Source organism: Perca flavescens, chromosome 3 (assembly GCF_004354835.1).
Source record: "Perca flavescens isolate YP-PL-M2 chromosome 3, PFLA_1.0, whole genome shotgun sequence".
In the NCBI taxonomy this organism is placed as follows: domain Eukaryota; kingdom Metazoa; phylum Chordata; class Actinopteri; order Perciformes; family Percidae; genus Perca; species Perca flavescens.
The window spans coordinates 34,446,073-34,467,573 of NC_041333.1; the positions used below are offsets into that span (position 1 = coordinate 34,446,073).

The 21,501-nt window shown below is 42.0% G+C and overlaps 1 protein-coding gene across 3 annotated transcripts in view; it reads left to right on the forward strand.

Moving 5' to 3' along the window:
* The window catches only part of actn4 (actinin, alpha 4), a 72,999-nt gene that overhangs the window by 44,418 nt on the left and 7,080 nt on the right, over positions 1-21,501 (forward strand). For 2 of the 3 annotated variants that reach the window (XM_028571848.1, XM_028571832.1), the window contains exons 3-17: positions 1,810-1,929; positions 4,753-4,839; positions 6,209-6,296; positions 8,518-8,596; positions 9,301-9,382; positions 10,830-10,915; positions 15,163-15,255; positions 15,720-15,845; positions 15,989-16,093; positions 16,768-16,915; positions 17,247-17,397; positions 18,180-18,288; positions 19,325-19,465; positions 19,819-20,001; positions 21,005-21,139. In XM_028571848.1, coding sequence (XP_028427649.1) covers positions 1,810-1,929; positions 4,753-4,839; positions 6,209-6,296; positions 8,518-8,596; positions 9,301-9,382; positions 10,830-10,915; positions 15,163-15,255; positions 15,720-15,845; positions 15,989-16,093; positions 16,768-16,915; positions 17,247-17,397; positions 18,180-18,288; positions 19,325-19,465; positions 19,819-20,001; positions 21,005-21,139 — 1,733 coding nt within the window. Of the gene's footprint in view, positions 1-1,809; positions 1,930-4,752; positions 4,840-6,208; positions 6,297-8,517; positions 8,597-9,300; positions 9,383-10,829; positions 10,916-13,428; positions 13,515-15,162; positions 15,256-15,719; positions 15,846-15,988; positions 16,094-16,767; positions 16,916-17,246; positions 17,398-18,179; positions 18,289-19,324; positions 19,466-19,818; positions 20,002-21,004; positions 21,140-21,501 lie in introns of all 3 variants that reach the window. The other variant, XM_028571841.1, reaches the window with a different exon arrangement.

Genomic DNA, 21,501 nt, shown 5'->3' on the forward strand with positions numbered 1-21,501 from the left:
AGCAAAGCAGACCCAAATCATAACCGAGCCTCCTCCATGTTTTGCTGTAGGTATGGTGTTCTCTTCTTTGAAAGCTTCGTTTTTTCGTCTGTGAACATAGAGCTGATGTGACTTGCCAAAAAGCTCCAGTTTTGACTCCTCTGTCCATAGGACATTCTCCCAGAAGGATTGTGGCTTGTCAATATGCATTTTAGCAAATTCCAGTCTGGCTTTTTTATGTTTTTCTTTCAAAAGTGGAGTCCTCCTGGGTCTTCTTCCATGGAGCCTACTTTCGCTCAAAAAGCGACGGATGGTGCGATCAGAAACAAACTGACAACTCTCTCGTTTTGCTTTCCCTGGTCCATGTTCAGTGTGGTGCACACCATGATACCAAACAGCACACGGACTACTTTTCTCCATTTAAATAGGCTGAATGACTGATTACAAGATTGGAGACATATGTGATACTAATTAAAGAAACTAATTAGTTTGAAATATCACTATAATCTAGTTATTTATGATCTTTTCAAAGGGGTACCAACAAATGTGTCCAGGCCATTTTAGAATATCTTTGTAGAATAAGCAATAATTCATCTCTTTTCACAGCTTCTTTGCTTTATTCTATGACATACCAAAGGCATGCAAGTATACATGATAAAATAGCTTTCAGTTTCATCACTTTTCAGGAGGAATGAAGCATTATTTCAATGAGCTGTAAGGGTACCAACGAATTTGAGCGTGTGTGTATCTATCTATCTATCTATCTATCTATCTATCTATCTATCATGCAAAAGCCAGGCACATTTGGACCTTGGAGCATTACTATTATGATGGCCGATATGGACCATAAGATTGTGCATGTTTGTGTGCTGCTGTGTGTGTGTGTGTAACAAGCATAGTATGTGCACGCTGAGCACGAGCCTAAGTGCATTATTTTACTAATTTGCTGTTAAAAGAACAATGAAATGCTGCGTTATTGACTTTAGACCAGGTTTTTTTTTTGTTGGTCTACGGCGCGACCACTTCCCCCTGCCTCAAGATAGCAATACGCCCAGAATGCACCTGAACACACCTCCCTGTAAGACCAGCACGCCCATGGACGCACAGATGGGCCCAGGTGCATTTGCTATTTAAATGACGCGGACGCTGGACGGTCTTTAAAATAGCAAAGACGCTTGTGTCAGGCTTTGCGCCACGCTGCGCCGGGTGCTGATGTTTCACCCTGAAGCCGCAGGAAAAGCCGACCAGCCCAACACATGCTCTCTCTCTCTCTCTCTCTCTCTCTCTCTCTCTCTCTCTCTCTCTCTCTCTCTCTCTCTCTCGTGTCACTGAGCCGTGGTCTGATTTTCAAAGCTGTCTCTTAGCTGTCAATCCAAATGTTTTCAGATGCTATCTCCTCCCGTTCAGGGCGAGGTCACTCCCAGTTTCCAACCTCAGTATGGATCACAGGCATCCAAAAAACCCCATTGGGAACACCCTGCTATACATCTGTCACTGAATGACGCCTTTTCTCTCGAGGTTTCTCGTGTTTAATTGCAGGTTGTTGTAGCAGGGAAACCATTCGTGTGGCATAGTAGATAAACATTTGAACTGCTGTCGTCCCGTAATGAAATTGTGCTTCCCTTTTCACATTCACTTAGGGTTTCTTTTTCTGCTGTCAGCGACACTGACGTCCCTGCTGTAACCTTAACTGTCCTGACCGAGTGTTGTTCTGCTGAGCCTGTGGAAACGCACTCCGCTAACTCGCTCACTTTCTGTGTGTGTGTGTGTGTGTGTGTGTGTGTGTGTGTGTGTGTGTGTGTGTGTGTGTGTGTGTGTGTGTCCCCGCAGGCGAACGGTTACCCAAGCCTGAGCGAGGTAAGATGAGGGTGCACAAGATTAACAACGTTAACAAAGCCCTGGACTTCATCGCCAGCAAAGGAGTCAAGCTGGTCTCTATTGGAGCAGAGGGTAAGCATGCATTCATACATGCAAATATAATTAAGGACCCCCCTCCAACCACCCCTTCCCCTAATACGTAATGAACGGAATTACAACTTTTCCTTGTGAGTCCCCCAGACTCAGTCACTGTGGACACATCTCATTCATCCATCGTCGTGTAGTCCTTCTGAAAACTTGGGACACAAAGACAAAAATGGGAGCTTTAGTTTTCATACTTGGTCGGTGTAAATTCCACACTGACCGTAAAGGACCTTTGGACATGGATGGGTCACATGGCCTACAGAGCAGGGGCCCCGGGGGCCAGAGCCTCTGTTTTGAAGTGACTTTTACCGGTTTCAGTTGGAAAGTCACAGAGCTCAGTTAAAAGCAGGGAGGTCCTGGTCATGTGTTGTTTTGGCTTCTTGATCAGTCTTTATTTCATCGAGTACCTGCCAACCAAAGCCAATTTACATGTCTGTGCTGAGGTCAGTGTTGCCACAGTTACTTTGAAAAAGTAGTTTAGTTACTTTACAGATTACTTGATTTTAAAAGTAATTTAGTTACTTTACAGATTACTTTATTAGTTACATGCAGCAGCTGCCGACAACACCCCCACAGCCTCAACATAAACATGACAACCGGTTTACTGTGAGGCAGCTCGGCGTTGCCAGTAGTAGGATCTGGTTTATTATGGCACAAAAGAGAGCAAGAAGAAAACAAAAATATATTTTTACTGTATTTTTAAGGAAAATGACAAAAATAGTAACGCACAGTGACTTGGATAAGTAACTTTAATCTGATTACTGGTTTGGAAATATTAACGCGTTAGATTACTTGTTACTGAAAAAAGTGCTCAGATTAGAGTAACATGGCATCACTGGCTGAGGTGCCTGTTATCTCCTAACCTTCTCATGCCTTCGGAGAACAGAGTGACCCGAGTACCAGTGTTGAGGTCAAATTCTCAGCAACTCCTTTTTGAAATTGGCAGCGTGTAAGTTTGTGGAAATGTTGTGCTTCATATGTCGGGACAGTGACCTTTCTCCTACTTTATCAGGACAAACGTGACCTTTCTGCCACATGACACCGCTGATACTGCTGACCATCGAAACAAAGTTGCCCAGAATCCTGCAATCCCACGCACACACACACACACGTTGTGAGCACACACACTTTCTGGCCTTCTATAAAAAACAGCCCACTATATGTCATCTACTGGAAAGCCGTCTGAGAGAAAAATGCCAAGATGGAAGAGGAAAAAACTGGAAGGGTTGGTGGTGACGAGATGAGAGTGGGGGAGGTCCTCCAGAGACTGTTTAAACTGACACAAACCTCCGTTTGAACTCCAGGGACTTAAATCCTTTTTGTAATAAGTTAAAGTATAGATTTGTGGAGGCATGGCAGTGGGGAAACCAACAATCTTGCTAACTCACAACACAAACCTGATTTAGCTTTTATAAGAATTTAGAGAAATGTACCACAATACATTTGACGGTGTTTTTAAGATGTGAAAAGACATGAATCGAGCTGAATAGAAATCTGCAACACGGATGCCAAATTGAACACGAAGAATGTCTGATGGAATAAAAGCGACGTGGGTCCCATTCCCAGCTGACAGCGAGAGTGTGATTGATAAACGGGTGACAGTATGAAAGGACTGCTGGATGAATAGTCTCCGTGCTGTATGCGTTTGAACTATGAGTGGAATGTGACCCGCGCTACATACCTCCTCCCTGACATAGCATTGCACACCAGCCGCTGTCCTGTCCTGTGTGCACTCATTAACCTGCCAAACACCTGTGGATCGTGGTGGGAAAACTGCCAAAATTATATTTTGAAAGTTTCACGCTAAAAATTTTTCACTGCCGATTAAGGGCTGAACGCTTTAAGGGAAAAATCAGATTGCGATTTTTCTGCCAGACGTGATTACGATTTATTTTTTTTATTTTTTATAAATAACTTTTAATAATAATTTAGCTAAAGTTCAATATTGTCTGTGTAACCGATAAAACGTGTCATGGAACATTACAACACGAGACCACATCAAAACTGCTCTATATCTTTATGCGAGGAACATAGTTATGAATTTCCAGCTATAAGTGATATTTAACATTATTCCAGCAGTTATCTTATAAAAAAAAGAGTGCATATAACAATAAAAAGAGGAACAAATGGTTAAACCAAATGTTACACTAAGCATTCACCTAAATATTGCACGTTCGATTTATCGCGGCCTTCACGATTAGCCAATCGCATTCTTTTAAATCTCAATTTCGAATTGAAAACGACAAGTCGTTCAGCCCTACTGCTGAATGAATTTCCTCATGTCATTAGATGATGATCCAAACAAAATATAGATTTTACTGCACACACCTTCGTGAATATTCTTTTTCAATTGATTAAAATACCGATTTTAAATGAACAATGGATTTGTGGCCGGGTTGGTTCAGCGGGTAGAGCAGGCGCACGTATACGGAGAGTTTTATGCCTCGACGCAGAGGTCCAGGGTTAGAATCCGACCTGTGACAATTTCCTGCATGTCTTCCCCCTCTCTCTCTCTCCCCTTTCTCACCCAGCTGTCCTGTCAAATAAAGGCGGAAAGGCCCAAATAAAAAGTACAATGGATGAAATAATGAACTGTATTTTATATCTACGGGGAATGAATGTATTTTTAGTCCAAGTATCTCACTTGGAAGCCGTAGCTGTGTGTGGGTCTGCTGGCTTTATTAAATGAAAGAGCAGATGTAAGGTTGTAAAAACAGCATTGACGGGACGAGATTTGTGCTCCAGAGTGAATCCGAAGCAATGTTCTTTTCTCATTTTTTTTTTTTTTTTTTTTTTTTTTGTGTCGGGCAGAAATCGTGGACGGGAACGCCAAGATGACCCTGGGAATGATCTGGACCATCATCCTCCGCTTCGCCATCCAGGACATCTCTGTAGAAGGTACAACTTCCTGTGCTTTTAAAAAAAAAAAAAAAATTAAAACAAAAATCTGCATTCACAATCAGCAGCAGCAGCTTGGCAGAGAAGCGCCTTGCTGAGGGGCACCACGGCAGCTCGACTCCCAGCCAGGTTTCAGGAGTAATTGGCCGACCAAAGTCCTGCAGGAATCCTTTGGTGTTCGCACGCACGTGAAGACGTGCACGATGAGGATGCATTGTGGGAACTAGAGTGGAAGTAACGAGGCTAGAGAGACCCACGGCCGCGCACACAACCCCACACGCACACACACACACACACACACACACACACACACACACACACTATCACGGTTGAGTAGTGATGGAATATTTTCAAGATAAAAACCAGGTGCATGGCTGCTCAGTAAGTCTGATGATGTGAAACTACTCAGTGCTGGGAACACTGTTAAACCAGCTGCTATAGCCTGGCTGTCTTACTTTATTTAATTATTCTGTCATTTTGAATTTTTTTCATTCTTTGTTGATGTTACTACATTGATTTTTTTTTTTTTTTTTTTTTTTTTGTCGGGTTGTATAATTCCACATCATTGGTTACTTCTAGAGGTTCTGTGTTTCTTTTGGTTTAAATGTTAATTTCAATGTTTTTGGAAACGGGATGGTGCATCTCCAGGGGGTTTCCCCTCTTAATTGAATGTGAAGAACTACATACAGTTGCCTCGTCAAAATTAAATGAAAACATGGCTTCATAATTGAAACTTCCTTAAACTAAGTCTACAACTTACAATCATTTCCATTATCGAGTCATCTATCAAATAGTTCAGTAACGCTTTAGTCTGTAAAATGTCTGCTAATGCCCGTCCCACGTTCTGGTGGCCCAGGGGGACCACTTCAAATCAACAGTCCTTCTATACATTTAGATTGCTATGAAACAGAACAGCAACAAATCCTCATCCTCCTTCCCTTCCATAAAGCGCTGTACCTTTTTGTTATTTTTGCGTTCATTCTGCTTGATAAATGTTGACTCAGTTCAGTCTGTGAAGACGCTGTGGTAGCTAATTAAAACCCTCTGTGTTGAGTTAACTGTGGTGGGTGTGGGCCACTATAAGGAATATTGAGTCATATCTTTTTACTCTCCATATTACGGACATGTTTCTGATGTTTGTTCAGGCACACGCAGTTAACAAAAACATCCTGATTTACTTTTGAGTCCCTCTGATTTATGTTTAGCACAAACAGACTGACCTGAGCGCCAGTAATGGAATAAAACAAGATAGGGATTCGGGGGTAATGAAGAGGCATTTCTTCACAGACTAATGCACGCCTCCTTTCCTCCTTCTCTCCTGCTGCTGCTCCTCTCTTCTTCTCTTCTCCCTTCTTTTTCCTCAATGCAGAGACCTCTGCGAAGGAGGGTCTTCTCTTGTGGTGCCAGAGGAAGACCGCTCCTTACAAGAATGTCAACGTGCAGAACTTCCACATTAGGTAACACACACACGCACACACACGCACACACACACGCACGTGCGCTTTAAGTTTGGACCGATCATTAGTGCTATTCTGGGATGAAAGCTTTTGACAGTCCATGTTTTCATCACATTAAAGACCAAAAAGTTCTTCAGATAATTTTGGATGATTTAGAATTTCCATCAGAATTCACTTCTTCACTTCGAGGTTAGAAAATCCTTTTTAAAAGAGCTTTGAGGTTTTCATGGGACAGGAACCGTCTCCAGTGAAACCCTGATTAAAGTGTTTCTGGTTAGCCGCGGTCTGCATGATATCAGAACTGGCCAATATTCAACACTTAAAAGAAATTGTGGCCTATTAAACACACTCACAAAAATACAAACACATCTCGGTTGTCTTGGGAGCAGCATGACCACACCTAGTCGCATAGGAGTACATGTATTTAGTTTTTAGGCGTGTATTGATACACCACAACACTGTTCAATGCTGAATAAAAGCCCACTGCTGTCCAATAAACTGCTCAGATTGTTTAGAAAGGTCGCCCCCTGTTGGAGAAACTGGAACACGTCTCACTGCTCTGAAGTAGTCAGAAGCAACTTAAACTGCGGTGTCAGAAAACTCTGATGCATGCTATTCAGTGGCTTACAGTACGTGTTGGTGTGGTGTACTGTATACAGTAAATACAAAGTACGAGTTATATGTGGAAACCTTTTTACTTGTGGCCAAGAAAGGCTGCGAGGCAAGCAGCCTCTAGCCGAGTCTAGACCAGGCCCAGAATGTGAAAGCTGGAGTTGAGATTATTGGGTTCCGAGGTCAGGAAAAAAAAAATCCTAATCTTAATTATTTTGGTCAATATTGAAATCATGTTTATTTAACATGATTACTCATTGACTTTTGGAAAGGTGTTGCATTTATTGAACGTCCAATTTTTTTTTTAACTGTTAAACAAATCAACCGTTAATACACCTTGAACTGTGACATCTCCCTTCATACCTGTTTTCTCCATTCAGAACACAAGACAAAATAAGAGTTTACTCGCTGAATAAAATGTAATGTGCAAAAATGATTGTTTTTCTCGATCGCATTGTTTTTGTGATCGTTAAAGAGCTGAAATGGCTTTTAAAAGTTGATTTATTGCACAGCCCTAATGCCAATACGTAAAATTCATCAAATAGGGAGAACTTCAACAAAGCATCAAGTGCTGCAGATAGAGAACGAGAGAAGGATTTCTCCATCTTTTCATGGGCCGAGATGCAGTCTGACAGACGTGTAGGGTTTCTGCTGTCTGGATGTCAGTGGGCAGATCGGTCCATCATTGTGGAGCCACGTGTTGAGTGTCCCTGTCATAGTGAGGGGGGGGGCAGTCACATAGCGTAGTGGACGGGCTGGGCTGTACATAGGGTTGGGTATCGAATGCCGAACCGGTACTTTTAAAACTATTCCGATTCCTAAACCAATTCTTGAAAAATGACATCAAAGGAAGGATCTTTTATAGTTTTTTTTTTTTTTTTTTTTTTTTTTTTTTTATTGAAAATTATTTAAATTTAACAATATATTAACATTTTTAACATTAAAGTACTTAACTTATTAAGTTAAGTACTTAACTTATTAAAAGTACTTAACTTAGTACTTAACTTATTAAGTACTTTAAAATGTTAAAATGTTTAAAAGTAGCCTACATTTACGGTAGCTAGCTAACGGTAGACCACAGAGAAAGTGTGATATTTTTACGTCCGTTTCAGAGCGACCGAGGGAAAATATTTCAGTCGGCACATTAAGTGGAACCGAAATGAGGAGCCGAAATTTGCGTTCTAATCCGGTCCGATTCCTACCGGTTCCATAGTGGAACCGGGTTTCGTTACCCAACCCTAGGTGTACAGTTTGACACCGTCCTGGATGTAGGATGGGCATGAGCCCATGAATTTGAATAGGATTTGAGCCCCCACCGGTAGCTGGCGGAGCAGAGGAGCGGTGTGTCAGAGAATGTGAGAGAACACAGGTGGGTTTAAGACCAGCTGGGCTGCTGCACTCAGGATGAGAAGCAGGCAGATCAGCCAAGTGTATCTTCAGTCAGAGGTGTGGCTCCTACATTTAATTAAATGCTGAGAGTGAATGTGATGGGCATCTGAGCCCCTCTGCTTCCCTCGTGCAGATCAGAACTGGATTTGTGATTTGTGATTGTCATGTTACACGTCAGCCCTTCTGCCTCACGCTCCAACTCCTCTGTTCTCTCCGACAGCTGGAAGGACGGTCTCGCCTTCAACGCTCTGATCCACAGACACAGACCTGATCTCATCGATTACGACAGCCTCCGAAAGGTAGGCCCATTCTCACACCCTTATACCACCGCTAGACGGAAACACTAAGCCCAGTCCAAACCCAAATGTTAGAAAGTCTCTGTGCATTTTGAAGCAAACTACTAGTCAGGTTTCAAATTATTCACAGACAAATTCCCTTTTTCATATATGTATATAGTGCTATATTTTCATTTATTTCATCCCATCTTATCTTGCATATTATTGTCATTTTATCTTATTTTGTGACTCGTGCTCTTATTGCGACCAGTGTCTTTATTGCCAAACTGACCCGTGTTGTTTCATTGTCATTTCAAAAAACAACTAAACTTTAACTATACATAACCAATAATATAATAATATTAACCCTCTGAGGACAAAAGACGCACCGGCGAGTCCAAGCGTTACCACAAAATTTCATTTTAGACATTTATTTCTGTTTTTATTCATATATTAGGACACATATGTGAACCCAAGACTTGTCAACTCATTTAAAGCACCAAAACAATCAAGTTTAGGTTTTCTGATTTAGGCCCAAATGATTTCTTTACACATTGCCTCACTATACAGAAAGCTGTTTGTTCTGAACATTTTGATATGAAACACATCAGGTTTATATGCAAATATTCTTTTTAAAATGGGAATTTGAAGAAAAAAAAATGTAGACCTAAGAGGGTTAAACTTGGCTTGTTGTTTGTTGCCTTCTGACGCTGTGATTGGATGTTTAGGATGACCCAGTGACCAATCTGAACAACGCGTTCGAGGTGGCTGAGAAGCACCTGGACATCCCCAAGATGTTGGACGCAGAAGGTAGGCCGGAAACCTCCTGCTGTGAAGGATTCAGTGTTATTATTATTGAATAATGCTGTGTACTGTATGTACACTGTTATTTTTATAAGTGGCTGTGTTTACATGAAACAATGTGACTGTAATGGAAGTGTGGTCTGATTAAGCTGCTTGAGTTATTTCATAACTTTACAACCCCTGTATTATTACTATTGTTGTTATTCTCATTTACGGTTATATGTAGTACTCTACAGGTTTTCGGCTGTGATTCCGCGCTAACGTGGTTTCATATACAATCACAGTTTAAAGTTCTTTAATCCAACCACTGAGTAGACTGCTGAGGGCCCAAAAGAAAAAATACTTTATTATATTATAGTTTCTGCTGAAATAGCTATCATTGAAGTACAGAAGAAGAACATCAATATAACAACTGATTCTAGACGTTTCAACGGTAGTGTAGATTAGTTTGTGTTGCTTGCAGGTCCACGTGCTTTCTGATGTAGACAAACTGTAATACAGACTAATCTAAACCCATTTTTGTTGTGCATTTAGGCCTTTTTATTTTTGACAGCTTAGACTTGAAAGGGGAGAGAATGACATAAAGGAAAGCGCACCTGCGGCCCCTACATACGGGCACACACTCTGCCACTAGGTCACCAGGGCACCCTGTCTACATAACTTTAACTGCAACCCCCCTTAACCCTAAAAGGTGATGAGCCTGACACATAATCAGACTGACCCAAATCCTCTCTGCAGCAACAATGTAAATTCTAATGTCTGAAGCCAATAAAAGCCAAGCACCCGCTTTGTGCCTTACTTCCGTTAGTCACAGTGTTGATGTGCATGTAAATGTGGCCACTGTGGTACATCAGAGGCATTCCCCCCCCTCCTCCGACTCCTCTAATGCTTTGGATTGTAAAGTAGATGCAACTGTCTGAATGTGTCTTTGTCTCTATGTATGAGGGTCGGACCAAAAAGCTGATATTAATTTGTTCATATATATATTTTCATACCAAATTCCCAGTTTCCCAAAATAAAACAAAAAAATGATAATACACATACACACACTCACACACTGTTTGTAGTCATCTGAAATCTAGTCTGACCCTTGCATGTACAGTATTGTTAATTCTGTCTGCCCTCTCGTTGTGTTTGCGTATGAATCGGATCGTCCTTTCTGGCTGTTAACAGCTACAGCAGCTTGTTAAGTGTGTGTGTGTGTGTGTGTGTGTGTGTGTGTGTGTGTGTGTGTGTGTGTGTGTGTGTGTGTGTGTGTGTGTGTGTGTGTGTGTGTGTGTGTGTGTGTGTGTGTGTGTGTGTGTGTGTGTGTGTGTGTGTGTGTGTATCATATGTGAGTGCATGTTCCCAAATGTGTGTGTTGTTGTGTTTAATCACACGCCCTCTGTCTTGCCTGTGTGTGTGTGTATATATGTGTGTGTGTCTTCATAACCACGGTCTCACCCCCTTGTAGACATTGTGAACACTGCTCGTCCAGATGAGAAAGCCATAATGACTTATGTGTCCAGTTTCTACCATGCCTTCTCTGGAGCACAGAAGGTACCCTCTAAACCCCCTGACAGTTACCTTTAACCCCCCCTTGTTACTAACCAGGTGCTGCTTCCTGTCCAGCATGGCCTCTCTCTCTCTCTCTCTCTCTCTCTCTCTCTCTCGACAGCGCTGCGTATCCCTGGGCCTCAGCAAGGACACTGGATTTGTTGGGACACAAACACTCACGTATACACACACAAACACAAGCAGTGTGAATGTAACGGCGCTGGTGAAAGCAGTAAATGTCCTGTCTGCTCTATTGTGAGGTTTCCTTAGCAAAATAAGTCAGGAGATTGCAGCCGAGCTAGTTGGTAAAGCCCGAATGAATCGCTGTTAACAAGACGAGACCGTATTGGTGCATCCCCGAGACCTGTGTGCTCAGCAGCCAGACTTTTGCACAATTTCTATACAAAAAGGTGTGTTTGTACCGTGAGCAACAGTGATCGGAGGCTCCGATTTTTTTTTTTTTTTTTTTCTTCTTCTGGTTGATACAGATGTCTGTTGGCTTTCAGAATTTTATAAGATCAAATCAGACTTCAGATGCAGATCCTGTTTGCTTTTACACACAGCCACAGCAGAGGAAAGACGACATGTGTACTTCAGGAGTAGTTCTAGATGATTTAATGTGCTATTATTGATAGGATTTTGTATGAGAAGTTGTCACTTCTTTATTTATTTTTTTCTTCAAGATTATTTTTTGGCTTTTCCGCCTTTAATTTACACACTGAGCCAACCCGGCCACAAATTGTCACTTCTTAATATTCACACAACGGTGCAGACCGACTAGTGAACCCTCAGCAGCATAAGAAGATGGATTTTCTACTTTTAGAGCAGTGCTTCTCTGGCTGGGGACTTTTTATAAAATACTTTTCAGATGCTGTAGAGGTCAAATGATGACTATCAGTAGAGGTTAAGTCAATCGTAAACATTTGTCGAGATAACTAAGCATATGATGAAGGTTACTGAGGGAGGGTTTTGATGCCAGAATTGCAACTCACCATATTGACGCTAGACACTCAAGTGAAATAACTGTTAAATCTGAAGCAGCAGTGTAAATTTAAAAATGTTATAATAAAGCACCAACGATTAACGTTTGCTTTCAGAAGCATCTTTTATAAAGAAAGCAAAGTCTCAGCATGAGAGTGGTATTATTTCTTCTCCTGGAACTCTCCTGTCTACTATTGTACTACCCTCCCATCTCTAGTTTCTCTCCTTCACCTCCTCCTCCTCTTATCTTTACTCACCCCCTCTCCTCTCTCCCTGTAGACCACTGACAGGAAGCCAGTTGATTCCTCTCTTGTTTTGCTCCTCTTCCTCTAATTAATTTTCTGGCTCATTCAGAACTTGTTGGTGTGCCTCTGCAGTCTCAGGAGGTGTGTGTGTGTGTGTGTGTGTGTGTGTGTGTGTGTGTGTGTGTGTGTGTGTGTGTGTGTGTGTGTGTGTGTGTGGGTGTGTGTGTGGGTGTGTGTGTGTGTGTGTGGTGTGGTGTGTGTAGGTGTGTGTAGGTGTGTGTAGGTGTGTGTGTGTAGGTGTGTGTGTGTGACAGACAATTAGACAGATCTGGGCAGTGGTGTGTGTGTGTGTAAACGTGTTCCATGTGCAGCTTATTCTCCTAGTTCTTGAATGATTTACATGAAGTCAGTAACTACAGAGAGTTTTTTTTTCTAGCAAACTTAGATTAGAAGCAAACTCTTACTGCTTTTGCCAGCGTTGTACTTAATTATTAATTTATACATCACACAATTCACAATCCCTCCTGTTACCATCCGTGAGTTTATTCAACATCTGGTGTGTTGTTGCTTTTCTGTTTAGTCATTTGAAAAGAAGAACTATGAACTTCACCTGAGCTCTGCACGGAGACTCCTCTGTCAAAGTCGTCTTCTAAAGTTCCTCAAGCCCCAAAGGTTCTTTCTCCACGTGATCTGTTTGAACCCAAAGATTTACAGCGTACGCATTTATTTGTTGTTGAATTGACTAACCGGTTAATCGACACGTCGATTCATTTGGCAGTTGTCTCCGGGGAGGACTGAGGCTTGTTGTCTCTGACCTCAGAGCAGTAATTTCATCTTTTCTCACCTGCTAAATGAACCAAAACGAAAAGAAACAACCCCGCTTCAGACTTTGAATAATAATCGCAGTGAATTCTCCCGACATAGATTCAATGTTAACAGGCTCCACTCAGCAGCTGATGTGTGTTTGTGTCCCAACCTCGAACCTGTGGCTCCAGTGTCCCTCAACTCTCTTCTAGAGGACAGTCGTCCTCCTCCTCTTCCCCACCCCCCCTCCCTCCTGACATCCCTCCTCCTGCTGTCAGTGTGGGGTGGGGGAGTAATAGGAGGAGAACTTGAAGCTGTGGACCGAAAGAGGGAGCCACTCTCTCTTCCCAAGCCTTCGCTCTCACATCCTGTAGGGACCATGATGCTTTGGGTTGCTTTGGCTTCACTCTCTCCCTCTCTTTCTCTCTCTGTTTGCCTTTCTCCGTCAACCTGTCTCTGTCCTGCTGGGTGCTGGGTGATGCGTAGACATCGTGGGCACGCTGCGGCCGGATGAGAAGGCCATAATGACCTATGTATCCTGCTTCTATCACGCCTTCTCTGGCGCACAGAAGGTGAGCTTCTCGCGCTTCAGTCTCACGTTAACACTCTGATGCTGCAACCCAACAACAAAAAACAACAAAGACAAATCTGGCATGGTTTCCATCAGTGATCAAACCTTTGGGGGGGATAGTTTTTTTTTTTTTGTCCCAGATAGTTGAAAGACAGAGGTCCATTTTCAGGGGAATCCAGTGAATATCAGAAGATGAAAATGCACGAATATCGTGAAATGTTTCCGTAACATTTTATTAGAGCTGCTTTATGTTTCTCCTCAGAGGGTACAAGCGATTTGTTTACAGTATGTACGGTCATGGATGCTGTCTTGCATCGTTCTGGGAACTCACAGGAAATATCGAAAGATTATAGGACCACGAGGGGAACTCTGACAACAGCAGCCATAATAACGCTTTCTGATGCTTCTGTTTCGGGTTTCTTTGGACATCGACCTTGTGTTTCCCCGAAAGGGATTTACTTTGCGGTCTGGATTTAATTTCCCAAAAACTCACGTGATCTTCTACACTTTACTGCTGAATGAATACCGTGCCGTGCCTGTACTGGATCGGTTGCCGGTGTTAAATTTCACACATTTCAGATATCATGTATGTGCAGCGACGTATATTTCTGTTATTCTAATGACGTGGTTTTTGGGAAAAGCAGACCTGAGGGAAACACTGGTTGATGTCCTTCCAGTTTCTCCTAAGCTATTAACACTTCTCCGCTCTAAATGTTTTTTTCTATTATATGATATTATTTATGTGTATGTGTGTGTATATATATATATATATATATATATATATATATATATATATATATATGTGTGTGTATGTATATATATATATATATATATATATATATATATATATATATATATATATATATATATATATATATATATATATATATATATATATATATATACATACACACACATATATACATATATATGTATATATATATATATATATATATATATATATATATGTGTATATGTATATAAGGAATATATTAATTTAGACTTGAAGGTAAATATTTAAACTTGAAAGCACGTTAGCCATGTATAATAGAACAAATAGAAAGTTTGTTATATCCCCATTGATCAACATGTCAAAGTGTGTGTACTGTTTGTTTTTATTCCAGTGGTACAGTAGTGTAATGTCCTAGGCAGACGTCCAGAGGTGGACTACAGCGCTACATGAACCTGTAACTAGATGTATGGACTGACTCCTTAGTTGTGACGGGAGACGCATGGAGCTTTAAAACGCACCGATTGATGTTTTTTTTTGCCACGTTCAACTAACCATCAACAGCTGGAGCATGTTTTAATCGGTCAAATGTGACCTTCATTTATTGATTGAGGAGTTTTTGTCTTTGTGCACTTTAACAATGTGTGCTTGACCTTATGGTTCCATTTATTCCTATTCACTGCCTGTGTGTGGAGTGTGTTTGCACAGATTTGGAAACCAGAAACTCGTAGTTCTTATAACCGTGGTAATGGAAGGTCTAGGTAGTTCTCGGGCGCAATAGACACTTAACGTTCGGTTTGTTTTTAGTGGCTTTAACGCGCAGCATCCTGTTAGAAATGTGCTAACTAGAGTGAATGTTCTCACTGAGTGTTTTATCCAATCACTGTGAGCGCTACTCATCACTCTTGTGTCCTGATAGGCCGAGACAGCCGCGAATCGTATCTGCAAAGTGCTGGCTGTCAACCAGGAGAACGAGCAAATGATGGAGGACTACGAGAAGCTGGCCAGTGAGGTGAGGACAAGACGCTTCCGGCAGGTTTACACCCTCGCTGATTGGACCCCTTCACTTCAGATCCTCATTATTCTCTATATGCATCAATCAATCAATCAATCAATCAACATTTATTTATATAGCGCTTTACATCAAGGACCAAGAATAAAACAACATAACATACAATGAATAGAATAAAACCTAGAATAAGTAAGAAAAGGTTGCATAAAAGGAGGAGAAAGAAAGGAAAAATGCCAAAAACATAGTCTTTAAAAAATCTTAAAACTGATTCTAAAACTTAGCAGGAGCCAATGGAGAGTGTAGAGAACGGGGGCTAATGTGTGGGCGTCTAGTTTTTGTTATACATTTACCGGATGCACTGATCAAGTGACTCTCAAGGCTCCCTGGAACCAACTTGTATCATGTCGGAGCCTTCTCTCCAATGGATGACACCCCGATTATGTTCTCTTCCTGTCTGCCTCCAGCTGCTGGAGTGGATCCGTCGGACCATCCCCTGGCTGGAGAACCGAACCCAGGAGAAGACTGTAAACGATATGCAGGCCAAACAGGAGGACTTCAGAGACTACCGCTGTGTCCACAAACCCCCCAAGGTAGAGAATACCTTCTGCAAACTCCCAGAAATATGCACGGCAATATACCCTCACCAGCGCCTTGAGCTAGTTGAGGATATCTTCAGTGCTTTTATATCCTTTTCTGTCATTTTAAGCGTTTCCCCCCCCCCCACCTCCCTCAGGTCCAAGAGAAATGCCAGCTGGAGATCAGCTTCAACACTCTGCAGACTAAACTGAGACTCAGCAACAGACCTGCCTTCATGCCATCCGAGGGACGCATGGTGTCTGTATGTATGCTCATATCATCTACAAGAGTCCATATCTTTGACATTTGAACGTTAGTCCTATTTGTGACCGACTGCAGGAAACCATTTAAATGGTTAGTACACTGATGTGATGAGTGTGCTCTTAATTAGGATTCACATCTACACTTAACACCTGCTTACAAAAAGATGTATATGTGAAATGAAACATTTTTCAGTCACAAAGCGGGCACTTAGTGACGTGTCGGCACTAACTGGGGCCTCCTAGCTTGTAGTTGTTTGGGATTTTTGCCGGATCAGCTTCTCGGCAGTTTGTAAGATATGAAACAAAACAGGAATGTGCATTTTTTTTTGTCAAATTAGAGAGGAAAAATGCACTTTTTTATATAAAAGATCTTCTCTTGTCTTTGGTACTGTATGTTTAGGTGTAAAAAAGGGATCTGAGACCAGTCAATGCTTGGTGCATTTTAACGATATGACCTCCTCAGGTTCAAAAAGTAGCTTTTGCTGACACACTGACTGTAAACAAAATTGCAAAAGATCAGCTTTAGGTTCGGTTCTTTCAAAAGTTCCAACAGAAATACTCAGCGTTGAGTTTGCAGTGGTCGAAGTCAGTGGGAGAGGGGGTTTTAACATGCAAATAAACATTTGCCATACTTTATTGAGGTGAAGGCTTCATCCCTGCTGTTTGGTCTCAGGATATCAATGGAGCGTGGCACACTCTGGAGGGAGCAGAAAAAGGCTATGAGGAGTGGATCCTCAGCGAGATCCGGCGTCTGGAGAGGCTGGAACACTTGGCCGAGAAGTTCCACCAGAAGGCGGCCATCCACGAGTCCTGGACCGATGGTACGTAACGGCTTTATCGCAAACGCTCGCCGGGTGAGCATGCTGCATACTGAGCTGAATCGCCTCTCTGGGATCGAGCCGATTCCTCTGATTTGACAAAAATCTTGGCTCAGTTTCAAGATGAAAATCCCTCTTTAAATCTTCTGTCTCTTCTTCATCCAACTGCGTTTTTGTTGTTGTTGTTGTTGTTAAAGTGGAGTTAATAAATCAGCCAGTCAGTCTTCCTTGTGAAGAGAGCAGGTGCCGCAGATCTTCACTGTATTAAACGTCTCTGCAGCCTTTGAGCAGACTTTCATGTTGCATGGATTGATGGATTTTTATGTGCATGCAGGTAAGGAGGCCATGCTGACCCAGAAAGACTACGAGACGTCCACCCTGTCAGAAGTGAAGGCGTTGCTACGGAAACACGAGGCCTTTGAGAGCGACCTGGCAGCCCATCAGGACAGAGTGGAGCAGATCGCCGCCATCGCGCAGGAACTCAAGTAAGGAGGGATGACCAGCTGTGGACCCGTCGGGGTCCCAGTGTAAAGGACAACAATACTCTACAGAGAAAACCTTGCTGATTTAATAAATGGCTGAACAATTAATCCTTTTCAAATCAAAATCGCAATTTGAAAGAATGCAATTAGCTAATGGTGAAGGCCGCGATTAATCAAATGTGAATATTTAGTTGCAACATTTTTTAAACCTTACCTTACTTTAAACCGTCTTTTTCAGAAGATAAATGCTAGAATAATGTTACATATCACAGATTGTTTACAGAAATTTCCCATTTTCAGTGGATTTTTCATTTATTTTGTATTACTTTATGTAACATGATGGTAGAAGGTGCAATATGTCGATGCTGCTGTTGAACTGAGGCAGATAAGACATTTCAGTTTACATGAAAGTACTGATATTTATATTGGAATAGTTTTTAATTATAACTTTAGATTTTGTGATACATGTTCTGTGTTTGACTGTTCCACGCTTTTTAAAAGAAAAACACTTACTGCTGGCAGTTCATATCCTGATAAAGATGTTCTCATCCTTGCATAAGAATATACAGTTTTGATGGGGTTTCATGTTATAATGCTCCATGACATGTTTTATCTGTTACATGGTGAATTTGGGACATTAGCTATACTTTAATATAAAAAACAAATTGTGAAGGGAAATCACAATATGTGGCAGAAAACTCGCCATTCCATTTTCTTTTCTTTTTTCTAAATCGTTCAGCCCTAATTAATTTGTAACTCGTCTCTCCTCTGCTCTGTGTTTTTAGCGAGCTGGACTACTACGACTCAGCCAGCGTCAACGCTCGCTGTCAGAAGATCTGCGATCAGTGGGACGTCCTGGGAACTCTCACCCAGAACCGCAAAGAGTCTCTGGAGGTACGACGACGCGTGTTGTGTAGGGCTGCACAATATGTCGTTTTCATCGGCGTCGCGATATCAGCTGGCGCAAAAAACACATCGCGAAAGGCTGCGACATATCACGATAGACACTCAGAGGTTTTTTGTTAGTTGAAAGAAAATATCAGTAGTAAAGTAAAGTGCACTTTAAAATCTAACGGGCATTCTTTTATATTCAGTTGTTTCATAAAAAAGAATGTCGAATGAATTATTTCCTTTTCATTGGTTTTAAATTCAACAAGCAATTTTCTGTATTTGAGCAGACTACTGAAAGCAGCAGAACGGAGTGCAGTTCTTTAATATCTGTTTATTTATCGCGAGTAATATCGTTATCGCGATATTCAACGACGTTATCGCATATTTTCCTCGTATCCTGCAGCCCTAGCCCTTGTCTCATTTCTCACTGATGCAGTCACATGGTTTTTCCACTTTGTACTGATTCTGTTTGAGGTTTCTCACCAATGTATTCTTACAACACACCACTATGCATCTTTAATTGCATTAAACATTTACAGTACCTGTCTCACTTGAATATGAAATCTAAACAAACAGATTGAATGTACAGATGCATAATGGGGCAAAGTAACTTACTAGTGTGTTCTCTGCCTACATTGATCTTTCATAGCTGCATTGAGATATCAGAAAAGGCAAAAAGCCTGGTGAAGTAGAGCTTTATGAAAAGGATTATGCCTTTCAGATCAGACAGGCCTGATTTATATCATCATTTTATTTAAAATTCTCATACAGAAGCTTCGGTTAAATAAGTGTTTGTGTTTATAAGTTTGTATAAAATTATGAAAATGTTAAGTTGGTCTGGCTTTTAGTTCAGTAGGAATCAGTAGAAAAACATCTCAAAGCTTTCTCAAAGTAAGGTTTCAAAAATCAGGTATTTTATAATGAGTAGAAAAATGCCAGACCAGCCCGTTATGCTGAATAAAGTATGTGCTCTGTCCTGGAACAGCTGTATCCAGTATTAATGTACGAGCCTCTCCTCTGGCTGTTTTCTTGCCAACAGAGGACAGAGAAGCAGCTGGAGTCGATAGATGAGCTTTACCTGGAGTACGCTAAGAGAGCGGCGCCCTTCAACAACTGGATGGAGGGAGCGATGGAGGACCTGCAGGACATGTTCATCGTCCACAATATCGAGGAGATCCAGGTAACGGGGAGCTGGAGCGCGTGCGAGTCTGGTTACACAACAAGTATTTTGCTGAATAATCATCAGTTATATGGATACAATGATTGAGTGGGTAAAGTCAAATAAAAAAACCAGCTAGAACAGTTCAGAAAATGACATCACTTAACTGTAATGCAGCCTTTAAAACCAGGAAAAGACAACATATGCCAATTTCGCGATATTAAGATATCCAAAATCTAAGACGATCGCTATATTGCCGAGCCCTAAGCGAGGAATTAAAAAGTAAACTGAGAGGTATAAACTACATCTGGCATAAGATAGAGTTGCTGCCTGGTGGAGGTAAAACAAACATGTTTTTTCCCCTGCTCCCACAGGGTCTGATCACAGCCCACGAGCAGTTCAAGTCCACGCTGGCGGAGGCCAACAAGGAGCGGGAGGCCATCCAGGCCATCCAGGCTGAGGTGCAGAAGATTGCCCAGAGCAACGGCATCAAGCTGAGTGGGGCCAACCCCTACACCACCATCACACCGGCGAGCATCGACAGCAAATGGAAAAAGGTAGGGCTGCAGCCGGTGCCCTCTAATCCTCATTCTGTTTGTTGCTGCTGTTCTACGTTAATGCCATCTTGGGTTTTTGTGTACTTGTAAGTACAGTGCAGCTCTCTCACATTTTGATCTTGGGTTCAAAAGCCCAAAAAGTACCACTTTTTAGAGTTTAGCACTTTTAGTTTTGGGGTGATACACTTTCAGGTCAGCAACACACACAGTAAACCGATTTAAAGCTGCAAACACTTCATGCACTATTTCTTTTCCCTCAAATGTTTGCTGCCGCTTTTGGTGAAGTGCGCGTACCCAGGGGTGTGGCACAAAATTCGGGGCCCCGTGTAGAAAGGCATTTTCTGTGGGCCCCTCCCCACATCCACAGCTCCTCACATGAGGACCCTGGGTACTCGGCAGAGGTGTGAATCTTCACTGATCTCCCGATTTGATTCCGATTATCATGTCTTCGATTCGTTATCGCGATGCGTCAAATCCATTTTTCTATTGAAGCCATGTAGGATATGTAATTAATAGCGTTTCAAGCTTTTAAAAAACATTCCTCTATGCTCTAATACTAAATAAATTGGATACATAAAACAACAGCACTGAGCACATGGCACTACCTGAATTTGCAAAACCTAACCGAACCGTTAGGCCTACATTAGATTGTAAACAGAAATAATCGATTATGGCCCGGCCGATTATCGATGCAGCATCGTCCATGTCCACGATTTGATGCAACGATTATTTGATTAATTTTGACGCCTCTAGTACCATTTCCAACCCCAGTCCGACACCCCTTGCACATAACCGAACTAATAATAAGCACCCACCCCACCCAATTGATCAGACTGATTTGTACGGAGCAACAGTTGCTCAAGAAGCTCAATGATGTCTCTGGAGGCTGGACGATTTGAAGACTTTCTCCAGCTGGTGCTTTGTGTGTGCAGCCACAGGTGCGTTCTGTTACAGCTCTGTGTGTGTGTGTGTGTGTGTGTGTGTGTGTGTGTGTGTTTTGCAGGCGATGGACATGGTGCCGCTGCGTGACAATGCCCTGCAGGATGAGCTTAACAAGCAGAACTCCAACGACACTCTGAGAGCCAAGTTCGCCACTCAGGCCAACACGGTCGGAGCCTACATCCAGGCCAAAATGGAGGTAAGGGGTCAGCCCACGCAGTCGGTCCGAGCCATCGCCGTTGTGTTGAAGCGTTTCATCTCTGCACAGCTGTGTGTAGTTGGTCACAGTTTTCAGGCCGACATTGTGCAACAGTGAGCTCATAGAGCAAAGACTCAACAGGATTTAGGAGCTTTGGTGAATGTGGAGTTTTACACATAGGTGAACTTATTTGTTTAGGTTTCTAATTTTACTTATTAATATTTTATATTTACTCGCTATGTTAATTTTATAATCACTAGTTTTTGAATCGGGCCTTTGTCATGCTACACACACACACACACAGCTTCACTCACAACTATTTATACATACATACAAGGAGGCCAAGAGGACTAAGCAGACAT